Source organism: Coloeus monedula, assembly GCF_965178545.1.
Source record: "Coloeus monedula genome assembly, chromosome: 17".
NCBI classification, from domain to species: domain Eukaryota; kingdom Metazoa; phylum Chordata; class Aves; order Passeriformes; family Corvidae; genus Coloeus; species Coloeus monedula.
Window position 1 is genome coordinate 2,443,741 of NC_138797.1, and position 18,872 is coordinate 2,462,612.

At 49.8% G+C, this 18,872-nt stretch overlaps 1 protein-coding gene across 1 annotated transcript in view; it reads right to left on the bottom strand.

Moving 5' to 3' along the window:
* Positions 1 to 4,819: 4,819 nt before the first annotated feature.
* The window catches only part of TOX2 (TOX high mobility group box family member 2), a gene marked incomplete at both ends in the record, with an annotated part of 147,907 nt that continues 133,854 nt past the window's right edge, over positions 4,820 to 18,872 (bottom strand). The window contains 4 exons of the mRNA XM_082292578.1: positions 4,820 to 4,856; positions 10,720 to 10,850; positions 12,137 to 12,544; positions 14,333 to 14,413. Coding sequence (XP_082148704.1) covers positions 4,820 to 4,856; positions 10,720 to 10,850; positions 12,137 to 12,544; positions 14,333 to 14,413 — 657 coding nt within the window. The remainder of the gene's footprint in view (positions 4,857 to 10,719; positions 10,851 to 12,136; positions 12,545 to 14,332; positions 14,414 to 18,872) is intronic.

Below are 18,872 nucleotides of genomic sequence, written 5' to 3' on the forward strand. Positions count from 1 at the left end.
CAGTATTTCATCCAGAGGAATTGTTATTCCTCTCTTCCCTTTCAAAAATCATCATTCAAACAGATAGCTTTGCACTCCTCGTGTTTTGGAGGCAGCATTTTGCCTGCACTGTGTGATGAGCTGCCAAGGGGATGCTGAGTTTTTGGGGCTCCCACTGCACAGACCTCCCGCTGCAGGGTGGAGCACATGGAATGGAAGCAAACTGACTGTGCTTCATCCCTGCGAGACATGGGCTCTTTTTTGGGCCCTGCAGTCGGCAGGAAGATGGCAAAGGTGCCTCATGTCATGTTTGCTTGGTGGGCAGAGCCTTTCCACCCCCTGGGGACAGTGGTGGGCAGAGGGCAGGTGAAGCACAGCTGGTCCTGCTGAGGAGGTTCGCATCCCAACCCTGGCACCATGCAGCAAGGAGCCCGCCCGGAGTACTGGGCACAGCTCTGGTGCCTGCAACGTAAGGAGGGTGTGAAACTGTTGGAGCAAGTCCAGAGGAGGCCACAGAGTTGCTGAGGGCACTGGAGCACCTCCCTTTGGAGACAGGCTGAGAAATTTGGGGCTGTTCAACATGGAGAAGGTTGTGTGGAGACCTCCCAGCACCTTCCCAGTGTGTGAAGGGGCTGCAGGGAAGCAGGAGAGCGACTCTTCCTCAGGAGCTGTGGGGACAGGACGAGGGGGGATGGGATCAAACTGAAAGAGGGGAAATTAATTTAGATTATATGTTGGGGAGAAATTCTTCCCTGTGAGGGTGGGGAGGCCCTGGCACAGGGTGCCCAGAGAAGCTGTGGCTGCCCCTGGACCCCTGGAGGTGTCAAGGCCAGGTTGGACAGGGCTTGGAGCAGCCTGGGGTAGTGGAAGGTGTCCCTGCCCATGGCAGGAGGTGAAAGAAGATGGGCTTTAAGGTCCCTTCCAACCCAAAACATTCTGTGATTCTATGATCCCATGCTTGCATCCGTGGGCTGGGCCATGCCACAGTGGCAGTGTGGGCATTATGGTGGCCACCACCTCGATGCAGCACAAGTGTGTCTGGGAAGAGGAGCTGGGGGTGCTGTGCAGCCCGTGCTGGGTCTGACATCCAACCTCTGCCTGGCACTGCCCGGCCTGGGGGTCCTGGTGCCGTGTGTGGGGTCTGTGCCCAGAGCCAAGTCCCAGGGCTACAACTCATTTCCTTCACCATGGACTAACTCTACCTCTGGACTCCAGGACCTTTGGGAACACGGACACTTGCCAAGGTTCCAGTCTGCTCTTGGCAGGGATCAGGACCTCACCAAGGCTGGCACAAGGCCCCTCCTCCCAGCACGTGCTGCAGTTGTCAGCGACTTGGGATTTGTCAAATGAAGTCCTTTCCTTTGATCCTTCTTGCGTATAGCTCTCAATATTGCTTGTCAGGGCTGTTTTCCCTTCCATTCCATCATCTCAATACTGATAACACAGATGTAACAGAGACAAAGTGTCCTCCCTGTGCTGCTGGGGCGTTCATGGCCCTGTGCCATGGGCACAGCTCAGGGTGGTGCCCCAGGAGAATCCACAGACCCTTTCCACACCCCCTGGCTGTGTGGGGGGCTGTGTCCTGATGGGGCAGTGCGAGGCTGGTGGGTACTCCCCACTCTGTGGGAGCCAGGCACAGCTGTGCAGAGGCACCCACCTGGGGCTGTGCTCGAAGGGTTAACACCACTGAGATGCTGCTGCTGAGGTTTGTTACACCCCCCATGACATCCTGCAGCGCTGCTAATTATGTGTTCATAAACCAAAGTCAATTAGCCAGGGATCTCCCTGCTGCTGCCTCTTAACATCCCTCTCCATCATTAGCCCGAAGTCTGGGAATGCTTGCCTTGGTCCTGCCCCTTGCCCTGCCAGCCCCCGGCCCCAAAGCTGTTCCAGAGCCTTTTGAGGATCCAGCTGGTGCTCTTTGACTAAAATTGGGAGCTGCACAGCTCTTCCTGCTCCGGAACACCACCTCTGCCTTTGCAAGTGCTGGGGCAGGTGGAGAGGAGGTGGAGGGGAGCCAATGCCCTTCTTCAAATTTGGGAAAAATAACCACAACAAGGAAAGCAATAAATTCTTCCCTATGTTCCAAAGCAAGGGATTTGCTTTGTAGGGAGAGAGATTTAGGTAATCTGCCAGGAATTTAGAGGTTTTTAAAGGGAGGTTAGGCACAAAGACAGGGTTTAGGTAGAGCTGACCTTGCTGTGAGGCTTCTTGAGACCCGGCTACTGAATTTTCCACTACTGTTAATAACAGACCAAGGGTTCAGAGCAGGGGGAAGCTCCCCCAGCCACACCATCCCTGCCTGGCCCAGAGCCCCAGGTCCTGACCCTGAGGGCTGGGGTTGAACCCTTTTGTTGAACTGGATGCATCCTTTCACCACTTGAAGAGGTTGACAAAGATGGAGAACAGCAAAGGCAGATAGTGACAGGACAGGGGGAATGGATTTAAACTGAAAGAGGTTTAAATTTAGGTTGGATATTGGGAAGAAATCCTTCCCTGTGAGGGTGGGGAGGCCCTGGCACAGGGTGCCCAGAGAAGCTGTGGCTGCCCCTGGATTCCTGGCAGTGCCCAAGGCCAGCTTGGATGGGGCTTGGAGCAGCCTGGGACAGTGGGAGGTGTCCCTGCCCATGGCAGGGGGTGAAAGGAGATGAGCTTTAAGGTCCCTTCAACCCAAACCATCCTGTGAATCTGTGAGCCACTGTGATGGTGGATGGGAGGCTCAACTCCCAGTCGCTTCCCTGGAGCAATTCCAGGTCCATGACAATTAGCCAACAGCTGGAATACCATTTAAGCACAGCTGCCACCATGCAAATTTAGAGATTAGTAGGGGATTAAAGTGGTTTGGAAAGCCTCACAATTTCTCATTAATGCTCCAGGCTCTCTAATAGCCAACTGCCCTTCATTCCTGAGATGGCTCCACATCCCAAAGGCTGGAAATGGGTCACTGTTCCCCCCGTGGTGCCCCACAGCAGCCACCAGCCCTTTGAGAGAAGCAGAGGCAGCAGGGCAGCCCTGCAGAAATGTAGGCAGGTGGCCAAAAAGCTGTTAAAAATGTGGTTATTGCTTTGCCCAGTTCCTCCTAAATTGGGAAGGTCACCTTTCAGTGGCTCCCTGCACTGCTGTCCCACAAACCTGCTCAGTGGAGGCCCCCAAATCCACTGTCACAGTGACACAAAGGTGACACAGCTGGCGCTGCCCGCTGGGGTGCAGGGGAATGGACATCATGGGTGACACCTTCCTTCAGAGAAGGACCAACCACAAGGATCTGGTGTCACCAAAACTCCCAGTCCTGATCCTGTCCAGACCTTCTCCCAGGGCTGGAAACCTCCTTGCTGCGATTTCAGAGTCTCAAGGCCACTTACCTGCCACACACACAAAGAATTCACATCCCGGCAGCTCTCCCTGGAGTGAATCCTATCTCCTCTCCGTGATAACTCAAGGAAGGTTTTCATAAAGTTCCATTTCCCCCCCCTCCCTTATTTTAATCACGGCATATTTAGGAGAAATCTGGCTCTGATATTGCAGAGTGGGAAGAGGCTGGGGCAGGTGAGAATGTGATGGGACAGGAGGGAGGGATGGAAAGCTGAGGAGGACAAGGCAGGGGCCACTTCGAGGGTGTCCCCCAGAATAAGGAGAGACTGCTGCAGCTCTACTTTTCATACGTTTTATTATAAAGAAAGGTAAGATAAGCATTGTGAACCGAATGTGCCAGGTGCTGCCAAAGCAGCGCCCTCAAACAAAATAAAAAATAAAAAAAACCCCCAAAAATGCACCTTATGAGAAACTGTAATTATGCTCTCTAATTTTTTCATAAATAGACAAAAATCATTGTCAGCAATTTTTTAAATAGATGGACATATGGCCGGAAAAAAATAATAATGCCATACAACATGGATATAAATTGTCCATTTCTTGCTGTACAAATAATAGAAACAAGTTTGGCAGGCTTTTTTTGTTGGTTTTTTATACACATCTCCCTTCTATGTATAACTAAAAAATGTGCTACAATTAATATAAAATGCTTTTACTATAAAGTAAACTACTAATTTCTTTCACAAAAAAATCTTAAAGATGTCTTTAGCACAGCTCTAAAACACTTAGTAAACTACTTACAACTATCCAACAAATTATATTTTCATGATCTCTTTCACATTTGTCCTCTCGTAGTTTGCCTTCTGCTCTCTCCCCCACCTACCTAGCAATAGTTTTTATTTATTTTTGTAATTTTTTTTTCGCCAGACCGTCCAAGGCCTTTGCATGTACAATATTCACACAAACTTCACATTTTCTTGCACAAAGTTTAGTGCTGTTAGCAAGTCAAAAGAGTGCATCCTCCTACTGAGCTGGCCTAATGCTGCAGGACACCAGACCTGGGTTTATGCTGCGTCTAAAAGCAGTTCACTAGGAAAATAGTCTGTAGCTAAGCTGATGGCAAGCAGAAAAACGGTGTCCTTAGTTTAATTTCATTATTTTTTTTGCCGGTTTTGCACTTATTTAGGTTTTTTTTTCTTTTTTTTTTTTTTTTTTTTTTTAAATTTGAATTTTCTCTGTTTATTTTTTTGTTCTTTGCGATTTACGAGGTGGGGGTTTTTTTTTGGGGGGGGGTGGGGGGGGCTTCCACGGAAAGTAGACTTTTTAAAAAATTTTTATTTAGAGTTCAAAAATAAGAGGAAAAAAGAAAGAAGAAAACTGCTCTTAGAGCCTGGAAACGAAGCCAGCGCCGAGGTGCGGTGGCAGCTGTCCCGCCCGTCCGACCTGCTCGTGCCTCCCCACACGGGCTGTAGGATAGACCCTCTCAAGTGTCCTTCATCTGAGCCTCCTCCCAAAGGGATGCTGAGCCTTAGGTGAGGTAGAGTGCCTTGTCCCTTGGCAGCATGCTGTAAGAGAAAGCAGAGAGAGACGGGCGTGAGACGGGCGGGGAAGGGGCTGGGGAGGAGCTGGCACAGGGTCTGTGCCCACGCCGTGGCTTTTGGGGTGATGCTGGTTTGGTTTTTCCCTGTTTTTTTCTTTTCTAGCTTCTCTGTACATGTGTGTTTGTAGCCTGTTGTATTAGTGGCTGGTTTTGCCAGGAGTTTTCCATGCCCTTTCCCCTAGGCAGAAAGACAAAATGTATTCCATTTCCTATCTTAGTCCTCCCTGGCTACCGAGGCAGAGAAACAGCTCTTCAGACACATTTTCATCACCAAAGTACAGCCCCATGCCAGGGGTGGGGGGATGATTTAGAAGGGCCTTAACTCGAGGGGGAATTGCATCATCACTTGTGCTCCTAATTGGTGCTCTTGTGTCAATTATGCTAATTTACCAAACCTACAAAAACTGTGTGCACCATAACTGCCCCTGGAGGCCTCCAATAAAAATCCACCTTTATACCACCTCCCACACAAGTATTATTTCAAAAGCGTGTGTGGTTTCATTTCTAGGTTGAAAAAGGCATCAAGGGGGGGCTGCACACAGGGGGACCAGGCAGAGGCACAGCAGGATCATTTAGGTTGGAAAAGCCCTCCAAGATCAAGTCCAACTGTTCTCCCAGCACTGCCAAACCACGTCCCCAGGTGTCACATCCACGTGGCTTTTAAAGCCCCCCAGGGATGGTGGCCTTGCCACGGCCCTGGGCAGCTCTTCCAATGCTTGAACACTCTTTCCCTGAAGAATTTTTTTCCAAATACCCAATCTAAACCTCCCCTGGTGCAACATGAGGCTGTTTCCTCTTGTCCTGCCCCTTGTTACCTGGAAGAAAAGACCAACCCCCACCTGGCTACACCCTCTTTCAAGGGGTAGCCCTGACCTAACCCTAGTCCTAGGGGGTAACCCTAACTCTAACCCTAAAGTTCAGGCATGTTGTTGTAGAGAGTGAGAAGGTCCCCCTAAGAGTAAGAGTTGGGTGCAATTTTATTTCTTCCTCAATTTCATTTACTGTAAGAGATACAGAATCAGTTTCTTCTTGGCTTAATTGCTGCTCTTGCTGAGGTTACAGGGCAGGGTCAGCTCTGGGTGTCCCTGCAGATCCCACCTGGAGAATGCTGGAATGCTCTGCCTGGCATCAGCCCCGGGGCCACCCTCCCCTGCTTCAGCACACCTGAGGCTGAGCCATGGAGGTTTAGAGAGCTGCTTTTGGATAATGTGTGCTCGTTCGGACACAACACAAGGAGAGCCCAAAGAGGGAGCCCAGATGCTCTTTTTTTCAGGACACAGTAGGGAGGGAAGTGGCTGAAATCCCTCTCCCCTGGCTGATGATCTGTGGAGGTTTTGCTCTGAAACCCAGGGTTCAGTGGGGTTTATCACCTGCACAGACATGATGGGAGCGTCACTGGCTCCATAAAGACCTTGGCCTTAAAGTGTGGTGGAGAACATTAAAAGGCTTGGGGGGTTCTGGTGTGGGTGTGTTTGTGAGTGGAATAACGGGGAAGGGGCAGACAGCAAGGCAGGGCTGTTGTTGATGGAGCTGGCTTCTGATAGAGTCAAGACCCTGCCCTTTGCTAATCTCCACATTCTATAATCTGCATTTAAAATGCAGAGTCTTTGCTCCTGCACTCAGAGAAGATTTAATGCCACTGAGTGGCAGCGAGGTATTCCAGTCCTAAAACTTCATTAATTTTACACAACACGCTGCAGAACATTTCCCAGTTCATTACGAAGTATTACCATAAATAATTGAATCCAAACTAAGTGCAGTTGTGATGGGTTATCTTTGCCTTTTTATAGTGTTTGCTCATTTAGCTCCTGATTTGGAAAATTCCCTCCCCTTCGGAGAGGATCACTTCATTGTTGGAAAGAATTAGGGAGGTTGTAAATGTCTGGATCTAGTGGCTGTACATGGTTTTTTGTGCCTGGACAAAGTGTAATGGACAGTGTCCCATCTTTTAGCCTAAAGGAGAGTGAGAAGAGGGGAGAAAAGTTGCTAAAGGATGGCAGCCAAAAAGAACCTAATCCGTGCCTTGCAAATGAGAGGATGTGGAAAGATGAATCCAGTTCAGTGTCTTCCCAAAAATACCTAAATGTGAGGGGACAAAGGTAAATCATAGAATGTTTTAGGATGGAAAGGACACGACCCCAGAAGAAGGTGTGGAAAGAGTTGTAATCACAAAACAAGGCAGAAAAAACAAGGGAGGTGCTTTGAGGAGTTAAGATTTAATTAAGGATTAAGGAAGACTTGCACGTGATTGTAAACCAAGCTGCACCTCTGGTAGAGGTGAGGGAGTTCCCTTGGAGAAAATCACTGTGAAACAGAGGAATCCAGTGCCTGGGAAAGAGCAAGTGCCAGGATCAGGCTGTCAGGTGAGGGAGACAGGGGACTGGGAAAGGAGTTTGTGATGTGGTGGCAAAAAAAGCATTGAAATTGTGTGCTGCAGTCGCTTGTGGGAAGTGATAGTCAAACACCAAGCAGGAGCTGAGAAATGCTCCCCATTTCTTTGCTCACAATCTAGGACAGCTTGGGCTTCAGCCCAGAAAGAGCCAGGAAAATTGGATGGAAGTCAGTAAGCAAAAAGTCATCAAGAATAGGGAGAGCAGGAGCTAAAGAAACATTTAAAACTCTCTCCAGGATGGCTGAGTTATGAATTAAGGAGTGTCTGCTCACAGGATCCCAGAATTTGCAGGGAATGAGGGAAAAAGTGTCTTTTGATGGCAGTTTAACTAGCAAGGATAGGCTGGGAAACAAAAATCCCTACAGCAGTTCCCTTATTAGATAAAGGACAGAGAGAAAGACAACCTTGTCAGGTTTTCAGAAGTTATCTGGATGACAAACACAAAAGAAAACGAGGCTTGGGAGGTTTTACCCCAGCTAACCCAGTGCCAACAGATGTTGGAAGCTAAAGAAATATCAAGGTTAGACATGAAATAAAAATCATAACCCAACAGGGCCTTCAGTGTGCTGGGGAGGTTGGGACAATCCTCTCTTCCAGAAATCTGGGACTCTACAGCTGAGTCACATCTCATCAAGGAATAATCTCTTCTCTTTCCAGCCAGATTTTGCTCCTCACAGTGCTGCTTTAATTGCAGTTAAGCTGAATGCACTTCTGAGGTTGAAATGGGCCATTACATGATCCAGAGACTTCCCAAACTGACCTAGGCCAGCACTGACGAATCAAACCCAGTGAGGCATTCCTTCATCACTGCTGTGCTCAAGCTCTGCTGATGGCTGGACCCACCCAGCTCATGGCAAGGTGCTGTGGAGGAGCCCAAGGACAACTTTGAACATCACTTGGAAATTAGTACAAAGTGCATTGGAGAAAGCAGCAGAGTCAGGAAGATCATGGAATCACAGAGTGGGTTGGGTGGGAAGGGACCTTAAAGCTCATCTCGTTCCCATGGGCACCTTCCACTGTCCCAGGCTGCTCCAAGCCCCGTCCAACCTGGCCTTGGACACTGCCAGGGATCCAGGGGCAGCCACAGCTGCTCTGGGCACCCTGTGCCAGGGCCTGCCCACCCTCATGGGGAGGAATTCCTTTCCAATCTCCCATCTAACCCTGCCCTCTGGCAGTGGGAAGCCATTCCCCCCTGTCCCATCATTCCTCGCCCTGGATGAGGAGATCCAAATCATCTCTTTTCTTGGCTTGTGAGCAACCTTGAGACCCAGGGAACTGCAGCCCTGCAGATGTCTGGGAATGCTCCAGGTGATGCAGAGGGGAAACCGAGGCTGCAAATCCCAGGGCAGCAGAAGCAGGAGCTGATGGTACTGCTGGCACACCAGGCTTTGCAATAAATGAGAATAATCCAGCTTTGGGCACTGGCTGCCAGCAGCTCCTGTGTCTTTAGTCACAGGAGATGGGCTCCTTCCTGAGCAGAAACTATGATATTTTTCAGTGCACTAAGCACTCTCTGCAGGACTGATCTCTATCCATCTGAGTTCCTTGCTATAATCTACTCTAACAATTATCTGGAAGTCTCTGCATAATGTCTGGTTTTAGAGCGACTTTTTTTTTCCCCAGGAAGCTGCGATAAACCCATGAAATTTGATATTTCTGCTGTGACAAAGGCATGAAATGCATGAGCTTTGATCATGAATTGCATGGGCCCTCTGCTTACAGTGTGGCACTCCAGCCAGATGCCACAGAGCTTGTTTTAGCAACACAGAACTCAATCCTCACTGCTATGGGAACGTTCCACCTGCTTCTGGAGTGCCCTGGGCTTTCTGCATGGGACCCAGGCAGTGGGATTTGCAGAGGGAATCAAATGTTTTCCCGGCTGATCCCTTAAGAAGTGATGCTTATTTCCAGGGGAGTTCATCCCTGGGATCTGCCCAGCACCTCTGGGAATTGGGATCCATGTGCCACCACCCTCCAAGCACCTTTAGCATTTTGCCCACACCGTGTGAAGTGACTTTTACAACCAGGTCCTGAGCATGTTCCTTCTTTCAGGCTGTCTGCAGAGACTTCAGGAAGGAGCATGCAAAGGTCAGACCTCTCCATGTCCCCAGGCAGGCAGACAGCAGGGATATTCTAATGGATCAGCCAGTTATTTATTTCCCTGGAAGAAATAAATGCCTGTACAGCCTGTGCCCAGCCCAGCAGTTGTAAGTGTTCTGCTGGCACAGACAGGAGCCGTGCTCTGAAAAGCCTGGGAGCTGGTTGCTATCTCTGCTGAAAGCACCATGTTCCAGCACTTGAAGGAAATCAACACTGATGGTATCCAGCCTCCTCCCCAGCCTGCTCCCACAGGGAACCCTGGGAATGTTCCATGGAGCACAACAGAGTCTCCAAGCTATTAGGGCTGAGCCAAGAGCAGTGGGTTAGGCAGAGGTTGGAAGTGGTTTCCACACCCTCCCTGTTTCCCAGCTTTAAGACCTGATGTTCTCATTTTTTGGGGAATTGGAGCAGCATTGAAGGGACTGTCCTGCTGGCACATTCATGCCAGAGCTTGTAGGGCATAAGGGGAAGATCTCTGCAGAGGTCTGTGGGGTTTTCCTGCATGGTGCAGGGGCATGGAGCATCCTGTGGCTCTGGGGAGGACTGAGGATTTGTTGCACTGTCAGGGTGAATGCCCAGGAATGATAAGGGACCTGCTGGTGGAGACAATTATGGGAGGCTGTGGCCTCAGTGAGAAGGGCAATTGCTTTAGGAGCAGAAGGACATTACTTATTACAGAATGGTTTGGGTTGGAAGGGACCTTAAAAACCATCTCAATCCACCCCTGCCATGGGCAGGGACACCTTCCACTGTCCCAGGCTGCTCCAAGCCCTGTCCAACCTGGCCTTGGACACTGCCAGGGATCCAGGGGCAGCCACAGCTTCTCTGGGCACCCTGTGCCAGGGCCTCCCCACCCTCACAGGGAACAATTTCTTCCTCACATATAATCTAAATTTCTTCTCTTTCGGTTTGAAGGCATTCCCCCTTGTCCTATCACCATCTGCCTTTGAAATTAGCTGTTCTCCAACTTTTTTATAAGACTCTTTAAGTACTGGAAGGCCACATTGAGGCCTGGCCTTATGGACATGGCTGCTTTCAAACCTCCAGGGACTCTGCTGGGGGGACTGCTCCAGAAGGAAATGTGTCTAACTCTTCCATGGAAAGGAAATAAATAAAAAAAAGATAAAAAAATAAATCTTCTCATGTCCAGTAAAGAATTTATCCATGATTTTTAAGCTACCTGCTTCCATAGCATCACTTCAGTGAGCCTACAGAAATGAGGGAGCCTTGAACTTCCCTCACCACAACTGGCTGCACATTTTAGGGCAGACACTGAGCTGTTGTTCACTGTCCCAGCCCAGATGTGCACTAGCAGTGAGCTATTTTGTCTACTGGCCTGCAGTGGTTGACCCCACACTCCCTGCTGGGGTAGTCGCTGTCCCACTCAGTGCTTCCTGGAGGGTTTGATGCACCAGGCGAACGGGGTCCAACACTGTTCTGAAACTCAGACGAAATATGGGAGAAGTCCTGCGGGGTGCAGAGGAAAAGGAGGGTTACAGGAGCATACAGAGCAGAGAACTGCAGATGTAATAATAGCTCATAATCACATTTACAGGCATTGTCCCCAAAAGCTGTCAGGGCAGAGCACAGGAGGAGCCCCAGGGACAGAGGGGGGGTCCAAGCCCAGACCACGGTGTCAATGCACATTTTACATCCCTCTTCCCTGCTCTTTTTGTCAGGACCTCCCTCCTCAGGGCTGGCAATGGCTGTGGAGGGCACACAGCCACAAAAGCCTTTAGGTTTTTTTGCAGCCTGGCCACCAAAGCCAGTGTCCCACTTGCAGTGCAGCTCAGCTGCTGTGCCGTGCTGGGTTACCCATCCCAGTGCTCAGGAACAAGGGACAGACACATGAACAACACTGTTCCCCTGAGCTGCCACCACTGGCTCTTCAGCAAGGACACTGAGGGGCTGCTTTAGCAGAAAGCTGATCAGTTTTCCCCATTTTTTGGGGTGGGTTTAATTACATTTATATCCATTAGGCAATGTATAGAAACCAGATTCGTGGTATTTACCTGACAAAGAACATGCCTTTTTTTCCAAAATATCCAAATTAGGGCAATGTGGGTTGGGTTTTTTTTTAATTTTTATATTTTATATTTTATTTACAAATTATGTGGAATGAAGTTTCGCAAAATGCTGCCCTCAGCAAGAGCTCCTACCCCAATGAGTGATCGTGAGGATCCCCTATAATGCTATCACCAAATTACAGAAACCACTTTTCATTGTGCAGAGCTAAAGCCCAATCCCTGTGCTGGAGAAGTCATAGGATCATTTAGGTTGGAGGAGACCTCCAAGATCATCGAGTGCAGCCACTAACCCAGCACTGCCAAGCCCACCACTAACCCATGTCCCCATGGGCCACATCCACACATTTTCTGAATGCTTCCAGGAATGGTGACTCCACCACTTCTCTGGGCAGCTGTTCCACTGCCTGATCACCCTTCCAAGCAAGAAATTTTCCTTAACTTTCAGTCTAAACATTCTCTGGCACAATTTGAGGCCATTTCTTCTTGTGCTGTCCCTGGGAGGGGACAGCACAAGAAGAGGGAGCAGAGCCCAACCCCCCCCTCTACCCCCTCCTGTCAGGGACTTGTGCAGAGCCACAAGGTCCCCCCTGAGCCTCCTTTGCTCCCTTTCCCAGCTCCTGGGGCTCCAGCCCCTTCCCCAGCTCCATTCCCATCTCTGGGAAGACTCCCTTGGGGACAACGCCAACACCCAACAACCCCAAACCCACGAGAGCCCCGAGCACTCACCTGCTGGCCGGGAGGCGAGGCGTTCATGGGGGGCTGTACCTGTAGTGCCATGGGGGGGGACAGGAGGGGCTGCTGGGGGACCTGCTGCATGCTGAGGGGCTGGCTGAGGAGCGAGCTCTGCGGGTGGTGCAAGGACAGCTGCTGGTGGAGCGGGGGGCTGATCTGGAAGGAGGGCGGGGGGGAGGCACTGATGCTGGGCAGCAGGGGCTTGGAGGGCAGGGTCCGGGACAGCCCGGCGTGGGGGTGGCCACGGTAGCTCTGCAGGTCTGACGGGGACAGGAAGGAGCCCAGGCCGGGGTAGGGCGAGGAAGCCTGCGGAGGCATGGGGTACATGGGTTGCTTGGGGGGGATCATCTTGGAAGGGGGGTTGCTCTGGGTGCTTTTCGTCTCCCCCTGGTCGGCGGAGCTCTGTGGGGAAACAGAATGGAGGGTGGTGAGGAAGGGAAAGAGGAAACATGGATATGCATCCTGAGATACCCATCTGTCCAGATGAGCTCCCCGTGGATCCTGCTCCTCTGCCACCTGCCAGCGCATGAACGCCCAGTGGGGTGGCCACGGGCTGGGTTCAGCATCCATATCTGGAAAACTAAAGCCCAGGAGCTCAACCGTGCCTTTGGCAGAGCCTGGAGCACCAGGGGAATGTACCAGTGCAGAGGCAAACTGCCCACCAGCAGCTCACTGCTTTGGGTGGGTGACAAATCCCTGCTGCTTCCAACGGGGAAATGGGTCTACAAACCCTCTGCTTTCCCCACCCTGTGTGGATCTATAATGCACGGGACAGTGGTGGCCTCATTTCGGCAGGAAGAAGAGAAGGACAAGGGCAAGTTTTCTGGGTTGGACACCGAGGGTTTTGTCCTGTGATGGGCTTTGCAGTGATACTACTGATCCTTTCTCACCCAGCAGTCAGGACCACACTGTGCTGCTTTGGTCAAAACAGAGTTTTGCAGAAGAGTAGCTGGAGAAACTGGGAAGAAAACGAAGCCACAGAACACATGCCTCCATGACTTCCATGCCTTCCACGACTCCTGCCCCACACTGCTGCAAGGCACGTTCAAGGCAAGACCCTCAGAGGCTTCCAGAGGGACTGACAAGAGTTTTAAATCCCCAACAAATCCTTCCCACCCCTTTTTTCTGTCCTTGCTGCTGTTCTGTTGAGGAACAATGAGGGAGCTACTGGTCTGCACAGGGGCTCTGAGCCTTTCCAGCTCACCACCACCACACAGATCCTGCAGATGATGGGTGATTTGGGAGATCACCTTAAATCCCAAGGGAGCTGAATGTGATGATTAAGCTCTGAGGATGTGGTGTAGTACCAAGGAGAAGATTTGAGGGGAGACCACTCACTACCCACAGGCAGCACTACCCCTGAGCCAGGAAGATTTTGAGCTCCATGGGAGCCACCCCAAATTCACAGGCAGAAAATGCCTGTGTCCCCTCTCTGGAGGTGTGGAGGAAGGCAAGATGTGAGGTCCCTTGGGATGGGCACCCATGTCCAGAGACTGGGCCCATCACTGCTCCCCAGTGTGGTCTTGAAGCACTGGGAGTCCCTGTATGAGCCTGAAATGCCCTGAAATGTCACTGTTAGGCACTGGAATGGGTTCTCTGGGTTTGGCCTGGCTGTGGTGTGTTAAGCACCCATGTGCTCACATCTCATCAACCCACAGTTATGGGTCTTACTCCATGAAACTCCCTAAAAACTCCTTAAAACTCCCTAAAAATCTGCCCTAGGCTGAGCATGCACAGGAGAAGCAACACCTGGGCTCCTGAGCAGGTGGGACAGCCTGAGTGCATGGAGCAGGGTACAGCAGGATGCTGCTACCAGTGAGCCCAGTACTGGGTGTCACCTTCCCCTGCACCAGTCCCTGAGGTCACCTTGTCCTCCTGACCCCTTTGCTGCACTCACACCCTGAAAGCAGGCAAGGAACAGTGGGGACAGGCAGCAGAGACCCCTTCACCCCACACAGGGGCACTGATGAAACCTCCCCTGCTGCTGAACCCATCCAAAGTGGGGTCTCACTGCAGGGCGCTAAAGGCAGACAACAGCCCAGCTCCTGCCCTGCCCGTGCTGCAGAGCCCCTCTTTCAGCCCCTTGGGAAGGTGTTAATGCCAGTATCAGTTCTGATATCACAATTACACAGCATTTCTGATAAATTTGCTCCTCCCTGGAGGCTCCTGTGAGTTGTAACCCCTCTGTACCTTGGAGACGAGGCTGGCCCGGTATGCAGCCAGGGCTTTCAGGTACTCCTTCTTGGCAGCTTCTGTTTTCCTCTTGTATGCCTGAAAGGAGCAAGGAATGGACAATCATTAATAGAGGGAACAGGGGGCTGCCAGGTTTGGCTGCACCCCACCTGTTCAGTGGGACCCCCCTTCGCTGGGGCCGTGTGCATGAAAAAATTCTGCTGCAGAGGAATTGACCCCAAACCAAGAAAATGAAGCCCCTGGATTGGACCATGCTGGGAATTTTGGAGGCATCTCTGGTCAGAGCAGTCTATGTGTTTAGACAGGTATTTAATAAGAGAGACCATCTGATTTTATAAGGTGAACACAGCGAAATCCCTTCCCAACAGGAAGCAGAGTAAAGAGTGATCCAGGCTCTTGGAAGAGCAAAACAAAAGCCAAAATCCTCAAATCACAGGACTGTCTTTAAAGTCCCTTCCAACACAATCCATTCTATGATTCTGTGATGATGACTAGCTTAAAAACAGGTGAAACAGTCAGAATTCCTTAACTATCCATTTGGTTTTTTGGCTTTCCCAATATTCATTCTTTAGAGCTCAAAACTCCAGCTCTACTCTGCAGCCTGGCCAGCCTGGGAACTGCTTTCTCATCTTATAAAAGCTGAGATTTTCACCTCATCTAAAGACTTGATGAGCTGGAGCTTGCAGGGAAGCAGGAAAGTTTGATTCCCTAAGAAAAAAAAAATACAAGATTTGGAAGAGTGAATTAGGATTTATTCTTCCATCTTTCCCCATAATGAGAGATGCCTCTTGACCATGTCAGTGCTGGCCCCCTTCCTGCCTGGATCCTGGTCCTCCACATGGAGGTGAAGACCTTCAAGAAAATAAAGGTGTGACCCAGCCTGTCCCCAGCAGTGAATCCCTGAAGGGTTACACAGATTAACTGGGTAAGCGAGAGGATTAATTTAAAACAGAATAAAAATTTCAGGATAAAGGCAGAAACTCCCAGGAAAACTACCCACCAACCTTCTTCTCTGCTGGAAACTCAAAGCCTTCCTCAGAGATGCATTGAAAGTTGATTTCAATTAGAACAGATTTGCATGTATTTAATTCTGCTCTACAACAGACAACAGTTTCCAGCAATTGAAACTCTGAAGGCTCGTGGGCACATCCTCTCATCAGGATGATTTAGGTTGGATATTGGGAAAAGTTTCTTCATGGAAAGGGTTGCCCAACCCTGGAATGGGTTGCCCAGGGAAGTGGTGGAGTCACCATTCCTGGAGGCGTTTAAAAGACCTATGGGTGTGGCACTTGGGGACATGGTGGCCTTGGCAGTGCAGGGCGAACAGTTGGACAGGATGATCCTAAAGGTCTTTTCCAACCAAAACAATTCCACAATTTTATGATTTAGCTCATTTCCCCTGAAAATTTCCACGGTCATGGCAGCACCCCAGACTCCCTCCCAACACTGACCTCTGAAGGGAAAGCAACCTTCCAGCAGCTGAACCGAATGTGAATTTAAAATCAGTACAGATAAATTCTATTAAAAATGGATTTAAAGCCTTATTTTCATTGCTAAACCACAGCGAGTCCTGTAATGAAACGTTTTGACTCGACACACTGGAGGTCTCAGACGGCAATTTTCTGAAATGAAGCATTTCCCTAAGTTTGTCTTTGGCTTTATGGTATTCAGGAAATATTATATTTGCTCCATTCAGAACAAAATTGCTTTTCAAAATGTCAGCCTGAAGAAGAGCTTGCCTGTGAAAAGTAACTATTTCTTCAAACTGTATCAGTTCCCTTAATAAAAGCTATTACCTTTCTCTACAATCTCCACATCTTTTATTACAGAATCAAAGACAGTTTGGGTTGGAAGGGACCTTAAAGCTCATCCAGTGCCATCCCCCTGCCACGGGCACTGGACACCTTCCACTGGAGCAGGTTTGTGCCCCTCACAGCAGCACAGAATTTATTGTGTTCAGCAGCAGAGCTGGTGGATGCTCTTCAGTGTGGTACCTGATGCCCTCCCAGCAATGAAATAAGAATTCCTGTATCTCAGGCCAGTGTTTAAGAGTGGCCACAGCTGGATGCTGATCTATGGAGAACATATTTAATTATTTTTCCTCTATAATGGCAAAATACAAGAGTGGTTTTACCATTTTTCTTTTCCAGGATGGCAGGAAAACAAAATATTCAGAGCTATGCAGAGACAAATTTAATTATTAGCAAGACTTGCCTGGAGAAAAACCTGCAATTTCTGGACAGTGAGAGGGCAGGTAAATGAGACTTCCTAAACCTGAATGCAAATAAATTTATAACCAATAAAACCTGTGCCTGTCTTCATCCCCATCACCTGCTTTTCCTGCTAAACCCTTTTTTTACGGCACTCTTCATCTGTCCTGGTCTCTTTTAGAGCACGTGGATCTCCCTCGTACGGGGATGTGCTGCTGGGTGGGGTCTGGTGCAGCAGGACTGGGAAGGGGCAGCCAGGTGGCTCATCCTGCTGAAGGGAGAGGGGATTGCTCCAAGCAGGAGCCTCTGTGCTCCTTGGGCCAGCCCTGGCTCAAGCCTGGCCACGAGCAGGGCAGCCAAGAAGGGTGATGGGGTGAGCTCGGGGATTGTGCTCACTGATGTTTCTCCGGTGAACTGGAAGCTCTGGAAGATTCCTGGTGGATTACCTGGGTTTTAATCATCGAATCCCAGAATGGTTTGGGTTGAAGGGACCATTTGGATCCACCCCTTCCAGGGGCAGGGACACCTTCCACTGTCCCACTTGCTCCAAGCCCTGTCCAGCCTGGCCTTGGACACTTCCAGGGATGGGGCAGCCTCAGCTGCTCTGGGTACCCTGTGCCATCACCCTCATTGTAAAGAACCATCCCGAAGGGTCTCCTGGTGGGAATTTTGCAGTCCTGCCCTGCACATGGGAGCTTCCTGCACCCACACAGGGCTCCGTGAAGGACACCGAGCTCTCTGTCCCTGGGGAATCACCACGCTGACGTGGGATCCGAACAAAACTCCTCACAAATCCTCTGTGATTTGGCAGCTCTAGCACAGCATTTATAACCTTTAAAATTTTAATTTAAACATTGACAAAACCACGTTACTTTCTAATTAAATCCCATTTTCTCCCAGGGATTTTAATTTTGAAGTAATTTATCAGATTTAAGGATCCTCAAAATATTTTGCATGTTTTTCTTCCTAACCTGCCATGCCCACTGATTTATTTTCCTTATTCATTAGCAGGAGGATTCATTAGTCATTAAGTGAGTGGGTGGGTTGGGGAGGGGGGTGGGGAGGAAGCAAAAATGGTTAGTGATTATGAAAACAAAAAATCAGAGCTGTAAGAAGCATATGTTGGGATCGTAATCCTGACACCTCTGTGTCTCAGCAAAGCAGCCAGTAATTGTGCCGTAATGAAATGTTCTTGTTTGATAACCAGTTAATTAGAGAAGACAATTATTGCAAACCCCGCTGACGCCCACGAGCGGCTCCGTGTCGCGCCGGCACTGAGTGACAGCCAGAGCTGTTATCCCTAACCTATGCATCCCAGCCCTCCTGCTCCAGCAGGAATGCTGCTTCCCAAGCCTGCGGAATGATGGGGAGAACTCAAACTCTCCCCCAAAAAATCAAGGGGCGCACTGACCCCAAGTGGGAAGGTCTCTGCTGCAATCCCAAGTGGAGTTCGGGGTGTTTTGCTTCAAAAAAGAGGTAGAACATCAGCAGAGGAGAGATGGGAAGTGCAGGAAAGGTCTCCAGGAGGAAAGCTGGGAGGGAAGATCAGGAGGAGCCACCACAATGCAGCAAAGGAGGCACGGAGTGATCCTCTGCATGTAGGAAAAGAGGCAAAATAGGCTTAAGTTGTACTAAGGGAAATGTTGGGCAAGCACTGGGAAGCCTTGGGAGCAGTAAGGATAATTAAGCACGGGAAGACATTGCCTGGGGAGATGTGTAATCTCCACCACTGAGGGTTTAGGAACAGATTAGGAACACATCCATCAGGAAGGGCTTAAGTAGAGATGATCCTGACTTCAGGCAGTAGTATGGGCTGGTTGACCTCTTAAGTCCCTCCTTGCCCTCCTTTCCGTGATTCCATGACTGGGTTTTTTTCTTCTCCTGGATGTGTAAATTTGGCTTTTATTCTGTTTGTAAATCTGCAGGGTTTTTCTTGTAACCATTATGCACTTTCCTGCAAGATACTGAGTCTTGAGATCAGCATAACTGATGGCTTATTCGCAGGATGACTCAAAGCACGTCCTCCCTGCCTCATTCACCCTTCTCTCCACACATCCTCCCCACAGCCATTGGGAAGGCAAATAGGGAACACGGACACGTTATCCCTATTCCTTCCCAGCTCCTCCTCACCTCCTTGCATCCCCCTCTGTATTCCCTTCTCAGGCAAGACTTATTCTGTCCCTGCCACCATTAAAAACAACTAACCCAAGCTACACTTTCAGAATAAAAGCCGTGGTCTGGAGTGTGAGTCTTGAGGTCAACATCCCTGAGGATACCTACAGGGAAGACCCTGGCTATGGGAAGTATTTGCAGGGTTTCAGGAGAGT